Source organism: Sceloporus occidentalis, unplaced genomic scaffold (genome assembly GCF_023333645.1).
Source record: "Sceloporus occidentalis isolate IW3139 unplaced genomic scaffold, rSceOcc1.0.p SCAF_24, whole genome shotgun sequence".
In the NCBI taxonomy this organism is placed as follows: Eukaryota; Metazoa; Chordata; class Lepidosauria; order Squamata; family Phrynosomatidae; genus Sceloporus; species Sceloporus occidentalis.
In genome coordinates, this window is record NW_028317004.1 from 6,532,689 (window position 1) to 6,553,814 (window position 21,126).

The following is a 21,126-nucleotide window of genomic DNA, read 5'->3' on the forward strand; positions in this document are numbered from 1 at the left end:
CACTTTTAATACCAAATTCCATTATGGATTTTATTCCAAATAAAATCTGGCCACAAATTATTATGAAAACAAAAACATTAAAGAAACAAATCATCTCAGATGTGCAGATAGTGTATTTTAGAGGCGCTACTTTTCTTGCTACAATTTGTAGTTTGGGGGAGTGCTTATGTAATCCCTAGTGGAGTTGCTGATCAGCCTTCTCCAATGAATGTATTAGGTGATAGCACATATAGGGTGCAGTGCTAACAAGTCTCTAGTGACAACTACATGTATTGTCGCCCCGTCTTACCACTGAGTGGCATAAAAAGCAGATTGACAGACAATGGCAGGGAACGGTTACATGAAGTGAGAATAAGTGAATGGCATACACATGGTAAAAAGTAAAATAAGAAAATTGGGCTAGATAAAGCAAGTAAGGGGAACTAAAGGTAAAATACGAAGAATGGATGATAAACTTTATGATGTTGAAAAACTTTTTTCAGCAAAGAATATAGGGTACCCATTTTAAGACAACAATAATGTTTTGCATTTTGCAAATATAGGTTGGCTAAACGATGTTGACAAAAACCCAAGGACTAGAAAAATGTGGGTTATTTTCCAGCAGGAAGAATAGGCAGACTAGATGGGTCTGAATGTGTTTTAATGTGCCATCAAATTATATTGTTTGTTGCCTTTAGAATTCTATTGACAGAAAAAAAGAATAAACCTTACCTTTACTGCAACTAGGATTTTATCTTGTTCAGGGCTAAGGTTGTAGCACTCTGCCAGAAACACTTTTCCAAATGCCCCTTCCCCAAGTTCTCTCTTCAGAACAATGTTGTGCCTCTTTATATGCTGAACAACTATAAAAAATGTAAATACAAATTAACGTTCAATAAATTACCGATACAATAAGAAATCAGCTACTCCCTGGAAACAAAATGTCCTTCCAAATCAGTCATCATAACCCTCCAAATGTAGGTTTTTTGGAATAACATTTGCACAGGCATCATATTAACATTTAAAACTAATTAACAGTCTTAAATATTTGCTAACATTCAAGTAAATGCATCTAGAAAAAAGATCCTATTTGAGTGATCCTTGGAGAAAAGTTTCTTAATTCACTAGAAGTCGTCATTATTAAATTGGCAACTAACATAAAAGAAACTCTGCAGGTCTGACTCAGATATGGTTGCAGGGTCCTTTTGTTTTAGGTCTGGTAGAATAAAAAAAATCTAGATAACGTTCACACACAAAATTACACTCACTTTTATCTTTCAACCTTAGTAAAAAATAACCTAATAAAAATAAGAGGTTCCAGTTCTTGTCACCTTATTTTAGTTAATTTGAGTTAATCAGATTGTAAAACACAAGTTACATTTTCTATTACAGAAATAGTCATCTATAGAAAGATCTTGTCCATGGTAAAAGATTAATTACAAAAAAATATTTTGTTAATATTTTTTATGCATGAGCACAGACAAAAAGATCAGTTAATGGCAGGGGATGTTAATAGCAAGGCTTTAGCAGAGGACAAGTGATTGTTATGGAGTGGAAGAATAGGGTGTTTCAATGAACACATTATTATTCTCATATTGCTCACAATTACAAATTAAATAAATATCCACTTGTTCATTTATGTAGTATGTTGCTAACTGAACAAGTTCTGCTGTGATTCGGAAGTAAAGCCAAGCATCTGCACCAATCTTGAAAGAGACTGACATTCAGTTCTAAAATCAGCCAGATTGCAATATAAATATAGAAAGTTAATCTAAGCTCAGGGAAAAGTTGCAAATTCCTGCTTAGCTATCAAAGAACCAGATTTAGAAATATGTTGATGAATTAAACTAAATGTATTTTAAGGATCATTGTAAAGTATTATTTTAAAAAAAGTTTCATAACATCTGTGACAACAAATGTTCTCATCAATCATTATTAATTGCTTCTAAAAATAGCCCAGCCATCTGAAGTCCCAATCAGTACCATTCTTTATCGAATATCAAATCTAAAAAGCATACACTATATCATAATGTGAGATTGTTTATTTGGTTTGGATAACATATGACAGAGATTCTGGCAGGCATGGAATAACAACACAAAAGATAAATACTACTTAAGAAAAAAGTAATAGTTTGGATACTGACATTTGCCTGAAACATGTATAACTAAAGAAATAAAGTAGAACTGTCATTTATGGCTTAACCCCTTCAATCCCAGGGGTTTTTGGTACCTTAAAGCCCAGAGCACTTTTGCCATTTTTGGGGTATGTCGGTTTAGCGATGATTCTCTTTTTACTGTGAATAGTGTACCCATATAAACTATATATTGTTTTTTCAAGGAGAGATAGAGCTTTCGTTTGATACCATAGTTGGATGATTAGCTATAAATTTAGAATGAGAAATGTAGTAAAAACTAGCGAATTAGAAAAATAAACTAATTTTTTTTTTACATTTTCCCTCTGAATCCTCACAAAATTAGGTAAAGTGATGGAAAGTCCCCTCCAAGTTTATTAATTCAGGTGTACTGATTTCAGAAATACCTAATTTATATCGATTTTCCAGACTTTCCCAGCACCAGGGAGCATACTATAAGGTGTACAATTTTGTATAATTTTTATGCCTATGGCTTAACGGGTTTGGGGGTTGTGAACGGGGGCAGAAGGGTTATACTGGCTAGATGTTATGCTAGGGCAATGGGAAGTAAGGTGTTTTAATAATTTTTTTATTATCTTTTTTTATATATACAATGACATCACAGCTCACATTATAATTTTTTTTTGTATTATATATATTATTATTTTAATGATTTATTTAATATTATTTTTTAAATGAATTAACTTTTTTTTTTCTTTCTGCTTTTCTGTTTCAGGACGGGAGGGGGAGTGAGAGAGATGGTTTCTCACTCCCCTCCCCGCGATCCCCCTGCACCGATCACACTGTGATCTCTATGCAGGTCCTCACAGACCTGCATAGAGATCGCAGCGTCTCTGTGCCTCATCGGAGGGCAGGATATCCCCGCAGGGAATGCCCGATCGCGCGTTTGCAACTGCGCGATCGGGCACTTTCAACTGTAACAGCTTACCGGCTTTCATGCCGGAAGCTGTTACGGGAGATCGGGAAGCAGAAAGCCGGCGATGCCGGCTTCTGCTGCCAGGGGGGAGTCCTGTCGTTTGACAGCCTGGTCTCCCGTGCAGCGGCAGGGATGTGTCCCTGACGCTGCACGAAGGGCTGGACGTACCGGGACGTCCATAGGGGTTTCTTTGTGGGCGTTTTTCGGACGTCCCGGTACGTCTATAGGGGAATGAAGGGGTTAAACTGTCTCAAACAGGATGTGGTCCTCATGCAACATTGATGCTTCAGGATGTTCTGTGGTAGGTAGATGAACTCCCTAGGTGGAATTTCTACCTTTTTTCCATTGCTGGCAGCTATGACGTAATAATTTATAATGTGTCTCTGCATTTCTAAATCTGTTCTACAGGCTCTATGATATGTTGTGATGTGGCTGACCATTGTTAAGTGAACTTTTATCTTTTAAATGTTTACAATGCATAGGTTTCCTGCAGGCAAATGTCACTGTTTTATTCATTAATTTCTCATTCTTTACTCTGTTTTTCCTCATTCTGGGCAAAATCTCCATAAAACTAGACAATGAGTTCTGGAACCCTCAAGTTTAGTGTGTGCTAAACTCTGGGTAACTCATGTTAAATGTTCAGTACCGTGTGGGTGCCAAAAGGAGTAATTGAAAAAATTAGCATTCACTGAGTACCACTTCTTCTGAAATCACACATGCAACTCATTGGAGTCTGAGGGGCTTGGTTAGTTTCCGGAGCAAGACCTGATTCCATGAACTTCTGAACCTTATTGAATATATCCCTAGGCATTTATCTAAGGTGACACAGGGGGCAAGTGTGGACGGCTTAACAGTAGATCCCAATTCATGACCAAGTCCCTTCCATATTTGGTTATTGTATGCATTTCTGACCATTCTCCTTTCACTTCTTACCTGTATCACTATAAATACTATTTAAAACAAAAAAAAAGCCATAGCAGAATTTCCATACTCAGTGGCCATAGCTGGGCTGTAAACCTTGTTTTCTTAAAGCTTCCTTGAGTGAAAGCGATCATAAATTTGTTTTATTCAATGCAGTTTGCTTTAAGACCAATGATTGCATGTCTGGATGTTAAAATTAATTAGCATTTGCTTCCTTTGCTCTGATAACCATGAATGTGGCATTTTGATTTACAAGCATGCTTTAAATCAATAGTAAAAAAAATCATACACACAAATACACAAAAGCAAACGTCATTCCTTTGAACAATGTTACTGCTACAAGTCCAATATGTTGGTGAAAACCATATGAATACATTCTTTGTTATCACAATTTGAAATTAATATTTTTAATTTAGAAACATTCTAAAATAATCACACTAATTGCAAAAGGAAAGTGATTACTTTAACAATGTAAAATAAAGACATAGTATAATTCAGTTTTTTCTTCAATAATAGCTTAATACCGTAGCGTGGAATAAAGATTAATACATGTGGGGCCTAAATGTTGAAGGTGCCTATTAACACTGGCTGGCAGTATTAATGTGTATTTGTACCATTACCCATAGCCAACCTCAGTTCACATAATTTCACATCGAGGGGGATGGATACAGCCAAAACCTTTTCATATGGTGTCGAAGAAGAAATACAGAAAAAAGGGGGCATTGGAATTCAGCGAACACTTAGTCCGTCAGTTGGAGCAGTGATCCTTGACGGCTTTGTGCCGTCTGTCCACGTAATGTTCCTTTTTGTATTGGTTGGGTTGGTGGTCGGTGCCAGGAGAGTGCGTAGGTAGATACTTTTGTTCTTTAAGTCGGGGTCTGCACAAGGTAGGAGTAAAGGGCAGTAACAGGGAATGTGTCAGCTGCATGGATTATAGCAGATGGAGGGATAGAGTGACTATGTGTGTATGGATGTAACGTATTTGGTGGTCAGACCAAATATTGATTTGATTTAGGTTTTTCTTTTGTCACCCACTTTGCATTTTGTTAAATAATAAAAATAAACTATGCCTAAAATGTTTGCACAGTATTGTATGTGTATGGTGATAGTGTGTGTATGTATGTGTATTGTGGGTGGGTGTATGTATGTATGTATGTATGTATGTGTAGTGGTTTTAGAATGAATGTGTTAGTTGCAGTGGTATATGAGCTGTTAGCTTTTGTGTGTAAGTGTACTGTGGTAGCATGTGTGGCATCTGTGAGGGTATTCTGCTAGCATGTGTACTGTGTACCGTAAACAGTGTGTTTTAGTATTTGATGTGAGCATATTGATGTGTGTGTGTTAGTGTGTCAGCATATAGTGTTAACGTGTCAGGGATAAGATTGGCCATTTGAAATGTAGTGTCATATGCAAGTCAGATCTACTTGATTGCTCACAGACAGGTATATTAGATTATGAGAGGAGGGAAGCTTGATCTGTATTTAAAACATGTGGGTCACACCTACTGAGTGTTCTGCCACATGGTTCTAGGTTCTACCACAGCCTAGGCTAGCATCATTATAATATAAAATAATGTATTTTAAAAAGTAGTATGCTTTAATGGTTATTGTACCATAGGTATTCACTAGTGTGAGGTCACATTAATGGAAGTAAGAATACAAGAGCTTACATTTCAAAACTAGCAAGGCCACACATTTATATACAGCCTTTTGCCTTAAGTGATATATCTGTCTTATTAAACTTCCTGTCCAAGCTTCCTGTGGATCGGATAATGCCTTTAGCCTTTGAACTTGAGAGTTTCCACTCGAATGCTAAAAAGTCTCTGCTATACATTGCACAGGGTGCCAAATTAATGTTGACTGTGCATCATACTGTACTTTCCTAGCATGATCACTAGAATGCCAATCACTGGAAAGAGATAGAAGCATAGTGAGATTTCTTGTTTTTACTTAAATAATTTCTGCATATATATTTATATATATATGTTTCCTTTTTTGGATGCAAATTCCCACAGAAATGTTCATAAGCAAATTTACATTTGGTTGTTTTTACAAGGACTTTTAACGTCCATTAAAAAAATTGCCAAACAACAAAATTCTGTCGTTTTATCAGAAAGCTCAGTGCAAGTGTATGATTTTGCGTAAAATTTCAACTGTCCCTAGTTAAATTTAATATTAAATCATAAATCCACATTCTCATGTAGTTCTCAAATACATCTACAGCATACTTCTGCTGTGACCGTGCATTAGGATTTATGAAGCACAATCAAGTTCTACGACTGTTGCAGCCTAAGTGCCAGTACAATTAACTCAACTATTAAAACAACTAAATCCCTGTTAGTGTTCAGATAAATGCAGTCTGGCCAATAGATTTTCATAAGAAGAGAAGTTGGGAAGCTGGCAGAGCTGACTAATTATTAACTATTAATTTTATGGTGATGGTGGAAACATACCTATTATGTTCTATAAAAGCTTAATAGATGTCACAGTAAATCATGTTAACCATACTTTCCTACATACTTTTGGCTGTAGAACAATGTTGAACTTGAATCTATGCTGAACTTGCAACTCAACAGAAATGTCCCTCGAGGGTCTCCATAGACATGATACTTACAGGGTACGAACTTACTCCCTTTCCTAACAATCAAGTATGTGCATGGCTTCTAGCTAAACATTTTTTAACGGGGGCACAAATTGTTTTTTTATCATAACAAATTGATTTAGAAAGAGGTAAGGAAATGTCAACAAAATGGTTTATGTTGCTTAAGTCTTTTTTATTTTATTTAAGGTGATAAACCATTCTGTTTTCTAAACAAAATGTGATATAAGAGTTTTGTATTATAGATGTTAAAACAATTAAAATCAAAGTTAGCTGTGCCAGTGAAGCACCAAAGCTCATTATTGCAGTACAGCACTACTTAGACTTATTTAAAATGTGTTATGACTAAGCCAAGCTTATTGTAACATTCTTCAAATGTTTAAAATAGGTCATAATATTTTCCAATGTATCACTGTTGTTTTGTAGTTGTGATTTTATACATTTATGGTAATTTGTGTGAAAAACCTTCAACATGTTACATTAAAATACCTTGGCTATTTAAAATTTTAGATAACTGATTTATTGTAAGGCACCTCGCCATTTGCATTATGTATTCTGTATGGCCCGCTCAGTCCTTCTAGTGGTAGAACTTTAACTGAATTGGCCCTTTATAATACATAATGAAGTCAGGTGATTAAAAATGCAGATCTCCTGCTTTAGTGAATAATGCTCACTCGCTCGCTGTACATTATGCTACAGAAGACAAAGGATGAGGTGAATTTTGGCTACATGTGTACTAGTCTCCATGCTAATCACTAAAGTACATTAGCTCAAAGTATGCTTTTGCTCTATACATTCAGTAGCGATTCTGGATAGCACAGTGTACACTTTGAAAAGACCAACCATCTCTGGATGATAGATGTGGACTTAATGGAATGGGGATGGTCTGGCCAAATGTTTTAAGAGATACAGGAATGGGAGGAAAGGTTTTCCTCACTACGAGCTGTGGTCGTTGGAGGATATACACTTTGGAGTAGTGTATCCACATGAGTGCATGGGCATGAAAAGCACTAGAGTGGAATACATTTAAAATCTTACTCTTTCAAGTAAAGAGTCAATTTATTAAGGTAACATGGCCACCAGAACATGGTTTTTAGCACTGGGTGAGCACAGTGTGTGCCATAGTTGCAATTTTGTCCTTTAGTCAACTCAGAAGACCTGGAATAAGCATTTATCCCACTGATAGCTTTATACCACTTGTGGCTGTGAGACTATCACTGGGTCTACTTACTAATGGGAGTCTTTTAGTAGTTTTAATAAACAGATATTGGCCCAGGGTGATTAAGCCCTTTTGTTTTTGGAATCTGTAATTGGATCCCATCACAGTTCAATAGGACTTCCCATGTTAACTTTTATGGAAACAATAAATATATTTTAAAAGCTAAACAAGTGTTTTAAGAAGATGACAAAAGTTGCCAGCCACACTCAGTATCCCGCAATTCTGACCTGCAATTCCCTTAATTCTGTCCAGAGATCTTTCTTAGTCAAATTGCGGTTAGAATCCCCTTCAAATCCAGCAAAGCACATTCGATTATGTGGCTGTCAGGATTAAATCCAGTAGAAGCGAAAGGGAAGGTTATGATGAGCAAATTGTCTTAGCAAAAAGCAATTTGAAACATCTTTAATCATATGCTTTTGCTGTAAAAAGAAAGATGATGATGCCAAAGTGCTCAGTAATATGCCTTAAAATTAATAGCTTCCCAAAAGAAAAAAATACAAAAATACAATTTTACATTTATTATATCAGATAATTAACTGTTATAAAGTTGATTACTTAATTACAAATATAGCCTCAGTAAGTTTTCTTAATATGATTTGTTTTAACAGACTTTAATCTTTATGTGCCAGAAGGCTTATACTTTTCTGGTCATATAAGCCATCTGTTACTCTCCATTTCTTTTTGTACTATGTTTAAAATCTCATCTTGAATGCTCCAGTATTCCACTGTCATTTTAAAATCTATCTGTGGGTCAGTTAGAATGCTTGAAAATGTAGAATTTTTAAGTTGCTTTAGTCAATGTAAATAACATTGATAACAAGTAGCTAGTTCCTCCACCATGATGAAGCCCCACGAAAATCATGTGTAGTTTTTCGGTTTCCTTTTGCTCTCTTTTCAGTTTCTGACACTCCAGCTGGATGCATGTCAGTAATAATATTGTCACCATTGGAAGCAGATGGCATGTTTTAGCATGGTAGCTTATGGCATCACACCTGATATCTCACTAGTAGTTCTTGTATTTTGATCCGGGGTGATGACACGTACATGATGTCACTCTGTAGAGAGCTAGGCTTTCTTCCGGTAATTTATGAGCACATGTTGAGACTTTTTCATAATCCTAAAGATGCTCGTGACATCGGAAAATGAAATTAGCTGAATATCTAGCCATCATGTGCAATTATAATCAACAAATATATTCTGAAAATGAATTGCATTGACAATTCAGTGAAAGATGTGAATGCCAAGATTTAAATGCAGCAGACATCTATTTTTTTAATAGATATTTCCATATTGAAGCAAAGGTTATGCATGTGTTTTAATATGCCTTGAACTCATCCTAGATTGTTATGGATACCTCAAGAACTGGGATTACAGCCATTGGCCAGACCTTTCTCGTTCAGTAATAGGGATGTATTTCACGTCCATAATGCTTATGTTTTAGCTGCTGCAGCAATGTCATCCAAAAAGCAAAGATGTTTCTGAATATAATCTGTACTTTTGTACTCATTTATTCTGTGCAGTCCTCTTGTACAATGATAATATGTCTGCCAGTAATTGTAATAACCATAAGAGGTCCACAGTAGAACAAGAATAATTATCTAAAGATTATTTTTGAGGAGGGTGGTATGTTACTAGTTACATTATTATATGTATTATATTTCACAGTCTACTCCTTGTTTTCTTTTCCAAAGTCTCTGGTTCTAAAAAAGCCCCTCAATATTCTGTACCTCTTTATGTTTTTCTCATATCTCACTACCATACCAGAGTTTGCCTCTGAGTCCCAGGGGTATTGCCCCATCTCAGGGTATCTGGGTGAAGGAGCAGATTCTCATGGTCACATAGTCTGGAGCTGACGCCTTACTATACAACACTGCTGTAATCATCAATGAGGTTGCCAATTGGCACTTCTGCTTCAAGTATGTTATGGTTAATATCCTTGCTTAAATGCAGGTGACTTAATTAAGTGCATATTTAAATAATGACAGGTTAAGTTTCCAAGAAGACCAGCATCCCAGCCATTAGATTAACACATCTGGCAAGTCACTACATATAATTTTCAAGAGGGCTATCAAAGAGTTAATATTTCAAGAGTTTCAGGGTCATTATTCTTTTAAAAAGTTCTAGCCATGAAAGCATTTAAGTTTGGCTGATGATCAATAAAACTGATGTCTGGTTGAATTGCTTAATTTACCTAGCTTTGCTTACAATGATGGTAAATTATTCCTGAAATGTGTATTTTATTGGTTCAGATACTAATAGCATGATTTATGCCAACTGGTCAACTTTAAATTGCTGTACAAAGTAATCACAGTAAATTGAAAAGGTTACATCATTCATCCAAAAAGGCACAGGAACATCCACATTTAAACGAAAATGGGTTGATGGGGTTTCTGGAACACAATGCTTTCCATGTATTACAAATGGACAATGGACAATTGTGGAGACAGTTCTTTATACTAAAGGCAATACATACTTAGGAAGGCTATAATAAAAAAAACAATCACCCATAAATAGTAGTATTTCTGAGCCACTGAGGGATTATTAAATAAACTTCAAAGTAGGAATGCAAAATGCTTCCCCTAATTTTAGGGCACAGTTGGATTCAAAGCATGAATATTAGTGTTCTACAGCCTTAAAAGTCACAATAATGTGTAAGTAAGCTCCAGAGGTTCCTTCTTTAATGAATGAATGGATTAATTAATTTATTACATACATTGTAATCTATAGGTTACACTTAACATAAGAAGTTTCAGTTAAGCCCTATCCCTAGCCCACATCTAACAAGTACCCTTCTTTGGCCATTATTAGATACAGAACAGGTACATTCCGTGCAATTATATAAAATACATAATTAGTTAACTCAAATCACTTTGTGATGGCAGTTGTATTAAAGTTACAGAATAATTTTTAACACATCTAATTTTATGTGTCCTTTGTAAGAATTAGAAATGCCTTGTAGCGTTAGGTTATTCTAATTATTAAAACATGGTTTCAATTGGTAATTTAACACTATATTTGTTGTTTAATATATTTTATGGTTCCATTCATGGTTCTACTTTAATATTAGGGTCTTTTGTTCAGGTGCAATACATTATATATATCATTTTCTATGGCACGTAAGCAAAATACCCAATGCAAATGTCTAATAAATAATACTTATTAGTTGTAACCAGGTCTTGGATATCTCTCTCTAATGGAAACCATTGATTGACTGTTACAAATAGAGGTCTGTCATCTAAAATGTACAAATGGTCCAATCATTAAACTATTGAAATATATTACATTGTCACTGCATCTGTCTCCTAATAGTTGGAGGTCCCTGGAGCAGTAAATCTGTCCTCGCTGTACTTTATGCACAAATAAATTTACTTTGGGCATGTATTGGGACACCTTAAAAGGTTTTATACTATGGAAGAAAACTTTAATAATAATTTAGCCTTATGTTGCCAAAACCCATTAACCCTGTCTCTATAGCTTTATTAACAAAATCAATCTTACACCTGACTAATGTGTTTCCGGTTTACGGGTATCACCAAGATCAAAGCATATAAAATGATCTATGTGCCATTTTTGCTACTGAAATATTACTAATAAGTCATGAGTCAAAATATAACCGCATAAAAGCAACACTCACAAATCACACCAGGGTACAATTTTATATATAAATAAATACAATGAAAATCTAAATTAGTTTAACCGTTGACAAAAACTTATACTTAACAAAAACGTGTTTATAAAAAGCAGTTGTGGTGCCAAATTTTAAGTATTTAAACTAGACCTGGGCACCAGGGGGCTCTTCGTGTTTGTCTTCGTGGTCGTCTTTGGGGGGAAAAAAAATCTTCGTATTCCGCGAATATTCGCCTGTTCCTGTCTTCTCTTCGGGGGAATATTCGTGGACATTCTTCGTGTTCGGTTTTTCTTTGTTTTTTCCGGTTAAGGGGTTAATACAGGGTTAACGCGTACCGCAGCAGCTCTGGCGCCAGGAGTTTAAATGTCCGTATGAGCAACTCTATTGGTCGTCAGCAGGGGGCTCGTCTGCCAATGGTTGATGGCAGACGAGCCCCCTGCTGGCGACCAATAGGGTCGCCCGTACAGACTTTTAGGCTCCTGGTGCTGTAACTTACCCTGCAGATCCCACTGGTCTCCCTGTTCTATCAGTTAAATGTCCATACGAACGACCAAGAAAGTCGCTCGTACGGACATTTAACTGATAGAACAGGGAGACCAGTGGGATCTGCAGGGTAAGTTGCAGCATTGGGGTTTTAAAAAGTCTGTACGAGCGACTCTGTCTAATGTAAACCCATTACATTTTCCTATCATCAACAATTTTCTATTAGCATTCAATGATCATGTTCTAAAAAAATTATGTACCACCTTTGAGTAAATCTGTGATAAACATACAATTTATCTTGCAGGGCATAAAATGGTGAAATGATTATATATACAAATGATTATATATACAAATTAATATTTTTTTATTAATTATTAAGGAACGAAGCAAGGCAAATACTGCCAAATACTTACAGGTATCTGGTTTAAGGTGGCTGTTGGTTATTCCAAAATACTGAGGGTTTTCAATAACAGGGATTTTTGTCATGCCAATAATTACTGCATCAGGTCCACCTTCTGAAGAAGACGGTGTGTTACTTCCATTAGATATATGATGGAGAGGGCTGGCTGAGTCATCATCATTGCTAATCACTGAAGAAGGTCCTGGAAATTAGAAAAACATTTGAAGAACATTAAATTTGCCCTCATCTTTGACACTTTTTTCCCTTGAATTATAACAGGTGATGCCTCAATGAGGTCTTCAGACACAGTCTCTAAACACAGTCCATATCCTTATTGTACATATTACATCAATGGGTAAGAGAAAGGATCAGTGCACTCAATTAAAACCAAAGTCCAGAATTAGGTTTTTTATACAGATCCCTTAAAAAAGTAAAACACATGTAATGCTTTAGAATGCTTTTACATAAGGAACATTTAGGATTATTCGTATTTCCAAATACTTGATTTTTTTGCGTGTCTCAAAAGTGAATCCATGATTACAGCTATTAACATATACCAAAATAGGGGGGGGGGTGTAATTATAAAACACTACATATACAATATATATGTTTTATTTTTTTTTATTTTTATTTTTTTTTAACTACATAATATGTACTTATCTCTTTGAAGTAAAGACTGTGATTGAAATATGATTTCAAAATAACAGCTGAACTGGCAGTTAGTTTTCATTCTTTAATATTAGCCCCTGCTGACGATATATATATTATTAGCCCCTGCTGCCAATATGTATAAATATTAGCCCCTGCTGCCAATATATATTAATATTAGCCCCCGCTGCCAATATATATATTAATATCAGCCCCTGCTGCCAATATATATTAATATCAGATGCTGCTGCAAATATATTTTAATATTTGCCCCATGCTGCCAATATATATAAATATAAGACCCTGCTGCCAATATATATTATATTGAAAAAAAATTGGACCCCAGGAAAGCATTTCCTTGGGCCCCGCTCCAAGCCTCCTAGCATGCAATCACTCCTACCACTACCACACCATAAAAACAAAATATTTGCCACACTGACTGTAGACTGTGCTGACTCTTACAGTCTTCCCTCCTTCTGACCCTATCGTGACATTGAGAGGTCTTCTCACCCGTAATTATATCATCCCCAGAGTCCCCTTGACCCCTCATTCACTAAGCCATATCTCTCTTTTACTTACTTCCTGTAGTTTGGGTGTAGATCAAATAAACAACACATTTAAACAGCAATGCAGATATAGATCAACTGAATAAGACATAAAAACTCTGTATTTGCAGGTATACATAATTAATGTATGGAAACAGCATAGCAGATATAGACCAACAGAATAACACAAAAACCCAGCTTTTGAGGTATAGATCAATTGGAATTCACATAAAAACTCAGCATTAACGGTATATAAACCCCCTAAATCACAGGCATAGATCACAGGCTGCACACCTCAAAGGCCAGTTCTGGCATTTACACTGCCCACATAAAACCTGACCACCACCCAAATTACAAATGTAGGACGTGCCATCTTTGTCCCCAAACAGCCCAGCGCACGACATCTTTGTCCCCAAACAGCCTGCCCATCTTTGTCCCGTAAACACGCTACATGTGCCATCTTTGTCCCATAAAACCCTGCATCTGCCACATCTACATATGAATTCATACTCTCACTCATTCACACGATTCATCCACACATTAAGTAATTTATTCTCCCACTTATTAACACAATGCATCCACACATTAATTCATTAATTCTCTCACTCATTCGGACTCTTTATTTCAATATTTTTATTACCCTCTTTTCTCACTATCTATCCCCTCTCCCCGTCTTCTCACTTTGTACCCCCCTTTTCTCACTATCTACCCCTTCCCCCCCTTTTCATACTATCTACCACCTCTCTCCCCTTTTCTCACTATCTCCCCCCTTTCCCCCATTTTCTCACTATCTACCCCCTCTCCCCCTTCTCACTATCTACCCCCTTTTACCCCCTTCTCACTATCTAGCATCTCCCCCCTTTGTAGTTCACTTACCTTGTAGAAGTCCTGCAGTGGGAGCGGGAGACCTCTGTCACTCATTGAACACCTTTAAGATTAATTAAAAAAATGCTGATTGTGAGCCAGACCTTTTACAATATAAGTGCCTGGCCTTAAAAAATGCTCTCTTGGCTGAACGGAGACACACTCCAAAATCTTATGTAAAGAATTCCTAGAATAGTGGAGGCTGTTATTGCCTCAAAGTGTGGGACAACTCCATATTAATGCCCATGGTTTTGGAATGGGACATCAAGCAAACTGATAGGTGTGATAGTAGGCTGTCCTCATGCTTTTGGTCAAATAGTGTATATATATATATATATATATATATATATAATTTTAATTTGCTTTTAGATAAAAATTAGGTATGTGAGTGGGTACATGGCTTACGGCAACAAGGACAGGACAAACTTGGCATTTTGTTGTTCACATCTACTTTTAGTCTACGTTGGCAGCTGTCAAATATTGATCACAACACTATTATCTTTTGTATGTGCAATGTTATACCCTAAAATGTATCTATATATTATAATACATTAGCGGCAAACAGTTCTTTTTCGGGTCTGAATGTTTGCCAGCCATTTTTGCATTTGTAATTATTGGAAATATGTTTGGTGAGGCCCAGCACTTGTGGGTCATACATCCCTAAGAGTAAAAATCACTTCCTGACGTTATAAAATGTATTTAAAGGCATTTCTCTTACGAATTGTAAGTGCTCTCAAAGGTTCTATTTCTGTTTAATGGGTTGTATCTAAATAAACAATGTCAAGTATTATACTCAGAGATACATTTCTCTTTTAGACATTACCTCTCTAAAGTAATTATTATTTTCTTGACATGACCGTTAAGGGTAGTTTGTTTTGCTGTAAAATTAACTCCCTAAATAGTGTCTGGAGGTATTTTACTATAAGGACTGCAGCGCCTGTATATATTGAAGTGCAGCCTTTACCAGTCAGGGGAGATATATTTTACAGACTTATATTTAACTTTTAGGTATACAATGTATGTATCACTACATATTTACATATACACCAATATACACTATACAGACAAACGTATTGGGACACCTGACCATTATACCAACAGAGACATTGATGACATCACATTCTAAATACATAGACGTTAATATGTAGTTGGTCTCCTCTTTGCTGCTATAATAGCAAATTCCATAAAGACATGGTTGGATGAGCTTGGTGTGGAAGAACTTGACCGGCCTGCACAGAGCTCTGACCTCTTAAATGCTGGGAGGGAGGGTGAAAGCTGAAGTTTCGGTGGAAGTAGGTTCCAGAGATATGGGGCCTGAGTGAAATCTTGTAGTGGAAAAAAAAAAGTATGGAGGAGCAGTGTTTTTGAGGGCCTTGTTTGTTAGTACAAGGATTTTAAATGTAATTCTTAATGTAACTTAAGGTAATAGGGAGCCAGTGGAGGATTTAACAGAGTGGGGAAGCAGAAGAAGAGTGTTGTGCAAGGAAGATAAGCCTAGCAGCAGTATTTAGGACAGACTGCATTGGAGAGAGTTTCATAAGCTTTTAGGCCCTCAGAGGCAGGGCCGGCCTTTGGGGTGTGCGACTTGTGCAACCGCACAGGGCGCCACACTCCAGGGGGCGCCGCCGCCACCGTAGCGTACCGCTGCCGCCAGCAGCGTACCTAGCGGGGGGGGCGAGCGGCACCCCTCCAGAGACGGACAGCTATGTCCGCCGCTGGAGGAGCAGGCTCGCAAGGAAGCGGTATCGGAGGTCTTTAACAGACCTCCGGCTCCCTTGAGTGATTTTAAGCCGGTTCAAGGATCTCCCTTGAACCCGGCTTAACATCACTCAAGGGAGCCGGAGGTCTGTTAAAGACCTCCGATACCGCTGCTTTGTGACCCGCGCGGCAACAGCTGCTGTGCGCCGGGGTTTGTTGTCAGATCCCGGCGCACAACACTGAAGCCGCGCCCACCGCTGTCCGTGCCCTCTGACCAAGAAGAAGACAGAAGAACTGAAGAAGAAGAACGAAGAGGAGGAAAAGGAGCTGTAAGGAGAAAAGAGGAAAGGTAGGAAAGCATTCAGTGAGAGTGGATTGGTATATGTGTGGATTGGTATGTGTGTGGATTGGTATATATGTGTGGATTAGTGTATATGTGTGGATTGGTATATATGTGTGGATTGGTATATATGTGTGGATTGGTATATGTGTGGATTGGTATATATGTGTGGATTGGTATATGTGTGGATTGGTATACGTGTGGATTGGTATACGTGTGGATTGGTATACGTGTGGATTGGTATACGTGTGGATTGGTATGTGTGTGGGTTGGTATGTGTGTGGATTGGTATATATGTGTGGATTAGTATGTGTGTGGATTGGTAAATGTGGATTGGTATATATGTGTGGATTAGTGTATACGTGTGGATTGGTATATATGTGTGGATTAGTGTATATGTGTGGATTGGTATATACGTGTGGATTGGTATACGTGTGGATTGGTATACGTGTGGATTGGTATACGTGTAGATTGGTATACGTGTGGATTGGTATACGTGTGGATTGGTATACGTGTAGATTGGTATGCGTGTGGATTGGTAAATGTGTGAGAGTGATGGGTGTTATGCTGTACCATTTCCAATGTCTTTTTTCATGATCTAATTATGCTCTAAAAGTACATCATAACTAACATCATTCTATACTGTTCCATACAGTGGCAGAGCTGGGAGGCAGAGGCCTTGCACCCCCACCGCAGGACTCCTGAAAGGTAAGTGAACTTCAAAGAGGGAAAGGGTAGATAGTTAGGAGGGCGTATATAGGGAGAAGGGAGTGAGACAGGGGAAAGGGGGTAGATAGGGAGAAGGGAGTGAGAAGGGGTAGATACAGCAGAAGAGAGTGAGAAGGGGTAGATAGGGCAATCATACTTCTATCATGCCAAGTCTGCGAGTAAATCCTGGAATCTGGGTATGCCTGGGCATGATAGGAATGTGATTGCTGTTAATCATATATATATATGATATATATAGACTTGAAAACCGAAGTTGTTTGTGTGGTTATTTGGAAAGTCCCTGGAGTGCCGGTAACTATTTTTGGACTTTATATATATATAATATATTTGGCCAGGTAAATGCTGCACTTTCGGTTTCAGTCCAGAATTCGTTTCGGTGCATCCCTACTACTAAGCCAGACAATTAAGTGGTAGGCCTAGACCACATCAATGTTTGGCGTAGTATATAGTGATTGGGGTTTTGTTACAAGTTTTGTTACAAGTTTTTATTCCTTTCTTTTTTTGGGATGGGGGGGGCCAGAGGAGTAGTCCGCACAGGGCGCCAGAACACCTAAGGCCGGCTCTGCTCAGAGGTCTCTTCTTCCAGAAGTAAAAAGATGTCCCCTATATTTTAGTAGTTAGAAAAACACTTTGAGTTACTATGGAAACACATTGCCGCCTACCTACATACTATGCAGCCAGTAAACACATCAGCTTTCAACAAACCTATAGATAAATGTGACAAATCATGACACACAGCTAAATGCTTGTTTATTTGACAAATGAGCTGGTTTACATGAAATCTAAATCCCATTCTCTTAATGACTAAATCATATTACAGCCACAAACTTGTTGTGGAGCACAACATGCAGGAATCACAAATGCGAAAACAATAACCTGAACTGAAAAAAAAGATGCCACAACATGCCCTCATGAGTCATGTAGGCAGAATCTGAATCACTGCTAAATGTTGCAAATAGAGATTTAGCTCTCTTTTATCCTGATTAAATGGGTCACCTAATCACTTGTTACGATGATCTGAGTAACTATTGTTTGACACCATTCAAGTGCTGCCACAAGGGATCCACCATGATGTCTAATGCCAGGGGTGCTTGCACTGTGTGGTCTACTACAATATAACACATTGATTTGCTCGCCATTTGTATAACAGTAAATGCATGACTAAAAGAGAATTCTAATTAAATCTGCTACCAAATCATATGTCATATGGACTATTTCTCATGATGGTGCTACCATGTACGCAGATTAAACCTTCAGCTGCACCTAAAAAGGTTAGTAAATAAGTGTTAGGTGACTTAGTTTAGATGTTTACCTTTTTCATCACTCATACCTGTGAAAATGCGCCTAGTGGCATTTTCTGGACTAGGGTAGTAGATCTGGGGGCAGTAGCCCCTCTGGCACAAGATTGGGGACTGATTGCCCTAATGGGCATGTTGGGGAGATCAGAAATTCTCTTGTTACAGGGCAATTTACACTAAATAGGCCTATGTATAGCCAATGCAGCCTCCATAGCATGAGGTATCTGAGTGACAGGTCCTTAAGTAGTAGAGAACCAGTACGTGACATCATATACGAGCACACAGCAGAGAAGATGGTGGTGCAGAAATAAGTTACAGGGTGTCTGGTAAGCTAATTCAGGTCCAGGACAAACCACAGCCTAAATGCACCACTGATATGGTACCTCCTATATATTTATACATATGTATGTGTAATTTATATTTATATAAATAATATATATTTAAATTTACATGTTTACATGTTTCAAAAATGATATGCAACCTTCCAAAACATTTCATCATATACACTAACACATAGACATAGGAGAATGTTTAAAGCATCTACAAAAAATACGTTTCTGGAATTATGCTTAAAATTCCGAAAAAACAAACAAATGTTGAAAACAAATGTTAACCAAAGGGAATTCCTTGCATGATTTAGGTACTTGTGTATTGACGGTACTGTGGTTGTAAAATTTGTGAGATACTTTAATAAATAATTTGGTAAGAAGTCAGTATAATACATGATTGACATAGCATCAGGAAGTACATATCAAAACTAAAAGGCTGCTAGATCACCATTTATAGAGTCTATTTGGAGATACTGGTATGTTCAAAAAGATGTGAACATTTCTTTAAGTGCATAACTGGCATATTTTATTCTGAAGACGTTTTTGGTAACACGTTCCTAATCGGAGTCTCCCAGGATTGTCGAAAGGTCATAATTATGATGTATGTGACTTTTCTGTAAAGTAAGTTAATCGAAAATGTGACAAATTGTGAACAAGTGACAAGGTCCAGAAAGTTTTTCTTTCACGGAACAGCCCTCAAACACTGATGTTTAGTATGATTGAAGATTGAAGGTACTGTTGATGGATGATGTCACTTGTAGTCCAACAGCTGGGTGACAGAGCACAGCTAACCTATTTTTCAAAAATAAAAAAATAACGCTGTGCTGGCATATGTGTTTAAAGTATTCTCAGGAAATAGCTGTATATACATTGTGTAAGCACATCCATCTTGTGTTTTGTGTACTCACAACATGGGATTGTCTCAGATCAATCCCAGAATGGAATTTGCATCCTAGTTAAGTTAACTCTGTCAACACTAAGTAAGTAGAAGCACTCACAGGTAAATGAAAGATAAGATACATTAAACAGTTTCTGCCAAACCAGATATCTGATATATATGTTTCTGATTTTAATCTTAAATCAAACTAAGGCAGCTATGAATGGAAGATGAAGTATTTAGGAAAGGTTGGATTAAGAAAAAAAACAGGACTGTGAGTAGAAATTGAATAAATTCTGAGTAATGATTGTACCGATGTAAAAATAAGAATGCTTGTGTTGCTCATTAACATTAATAACATCTACAATTGTTTGTGTTCCTGCAATAAAAAATATACCTGACCAAGAGACGCGGTTCGCATAAGATGATGTCTTGGGCCTGAATTATCAATGCTGCAGAGGATTCTGTTCCTTTGTGCCCTGTTCTATCATGTTGTATGTATGACATCACTGATGATGTATGTACACTTAGGAACAATGCTTGTTTAATGAGAATCATGTCTTTCTATTGTTACTCTAACAAAAGTAACCCTAGAAAGTAACAGTGTCATTGACCTTTATGTAGGTTGCTTAATTTAACCTAGTTCTTTTTGACCTTTACATTATACCCTATATTTCCATTACTTTGCATGTTTGCCTTCATTTCATTCCCCTTCTCAATTACATAATCTTCATCTTGTATGGCCATTTATATACCAAATTTATAACCAAAATATGCAGCTTTTACATGTTTCTTCATGTACCAATCTATTTCTTATAGCACCTTCAGACACTAACTGCCTGTCTAATCAATATTATTAATCTCTTCATACTTTATTCAGTCTGTTCTGGGAGATCACACTGCAAAATCAGTTGTATCCACTATATATATATATATATATATATATATATATATATATATATATATATATATGTATATATATATATGTATATATAAATATATATATATATATACACTCACTGGCCACTTTATTAGGTACACCTTACTTTGACCCTCTTTTGCCTTCAGAACTGCCGTCATTCTTTGTGGCACTGGAAACATTTTCGGCTGCACATTCATGACGCAAATCTCCCGTTCCGCCACATCCCGAAGGTGCTCTATTAGATTGAGATCTCGTGATTTTGGAGGCCATTGGAGTACAGTGAGCTCATTGTTATGTTCATGAAACCAGTTTGAGATGACGTGTGCTTTATGACATGGTGCATTATCCTGGTGGAAGTAGGCATCAGAAGATGTGGTCATTAAGAGATGGGCATGGTCAACAACAATACTCAGGTAGGCTGTTGCTTTTAAACAATGTTTAATTGGTACTAAGGGGCCCAAAGTGTGCCAAGAAAATTTCCCCCACACCATTACACCACCACCACCAGCCTGAACCGTTGATACAACGCAGGATGGATCCATGGTTTTACGTTGTTTACGCCAAAGTCTGACCCTGCCA

The 21,126-nt window shown here is 37.1% G+C and overlaps 1 protein-coding gene across 2 annotated transcripts in view; it reads right to left on the reverse strand.

Annotated features, from left to right (window-relative positions):
- Positions 1 to 21,126, reverse strand: part of LOC149300562 (BDNF/NT-3 growth factors receptor-like) — a 109,582-nt gene that overhangs the window by 18,143 nt on the left and 70,313 nt on the right. For both annotated transcript variants that reach the window (XM_089484963.1, XM_089484962.1), the window contains 2 exons: positions 12,311 to 12,499; positions 712 to 842 (listed from right to left, as the gene is read on the reverse strand). In XM_089484963.1, coding sequence (XP_089341089.1) covers positions 712 to 842; positions 12,311 to 12,499 — 320 coding nt within the window. The remainder of the gene's footprint in view (positions 1 to 711; positions 843 to 12,310; positions 12,500 to 21,126) is intronic.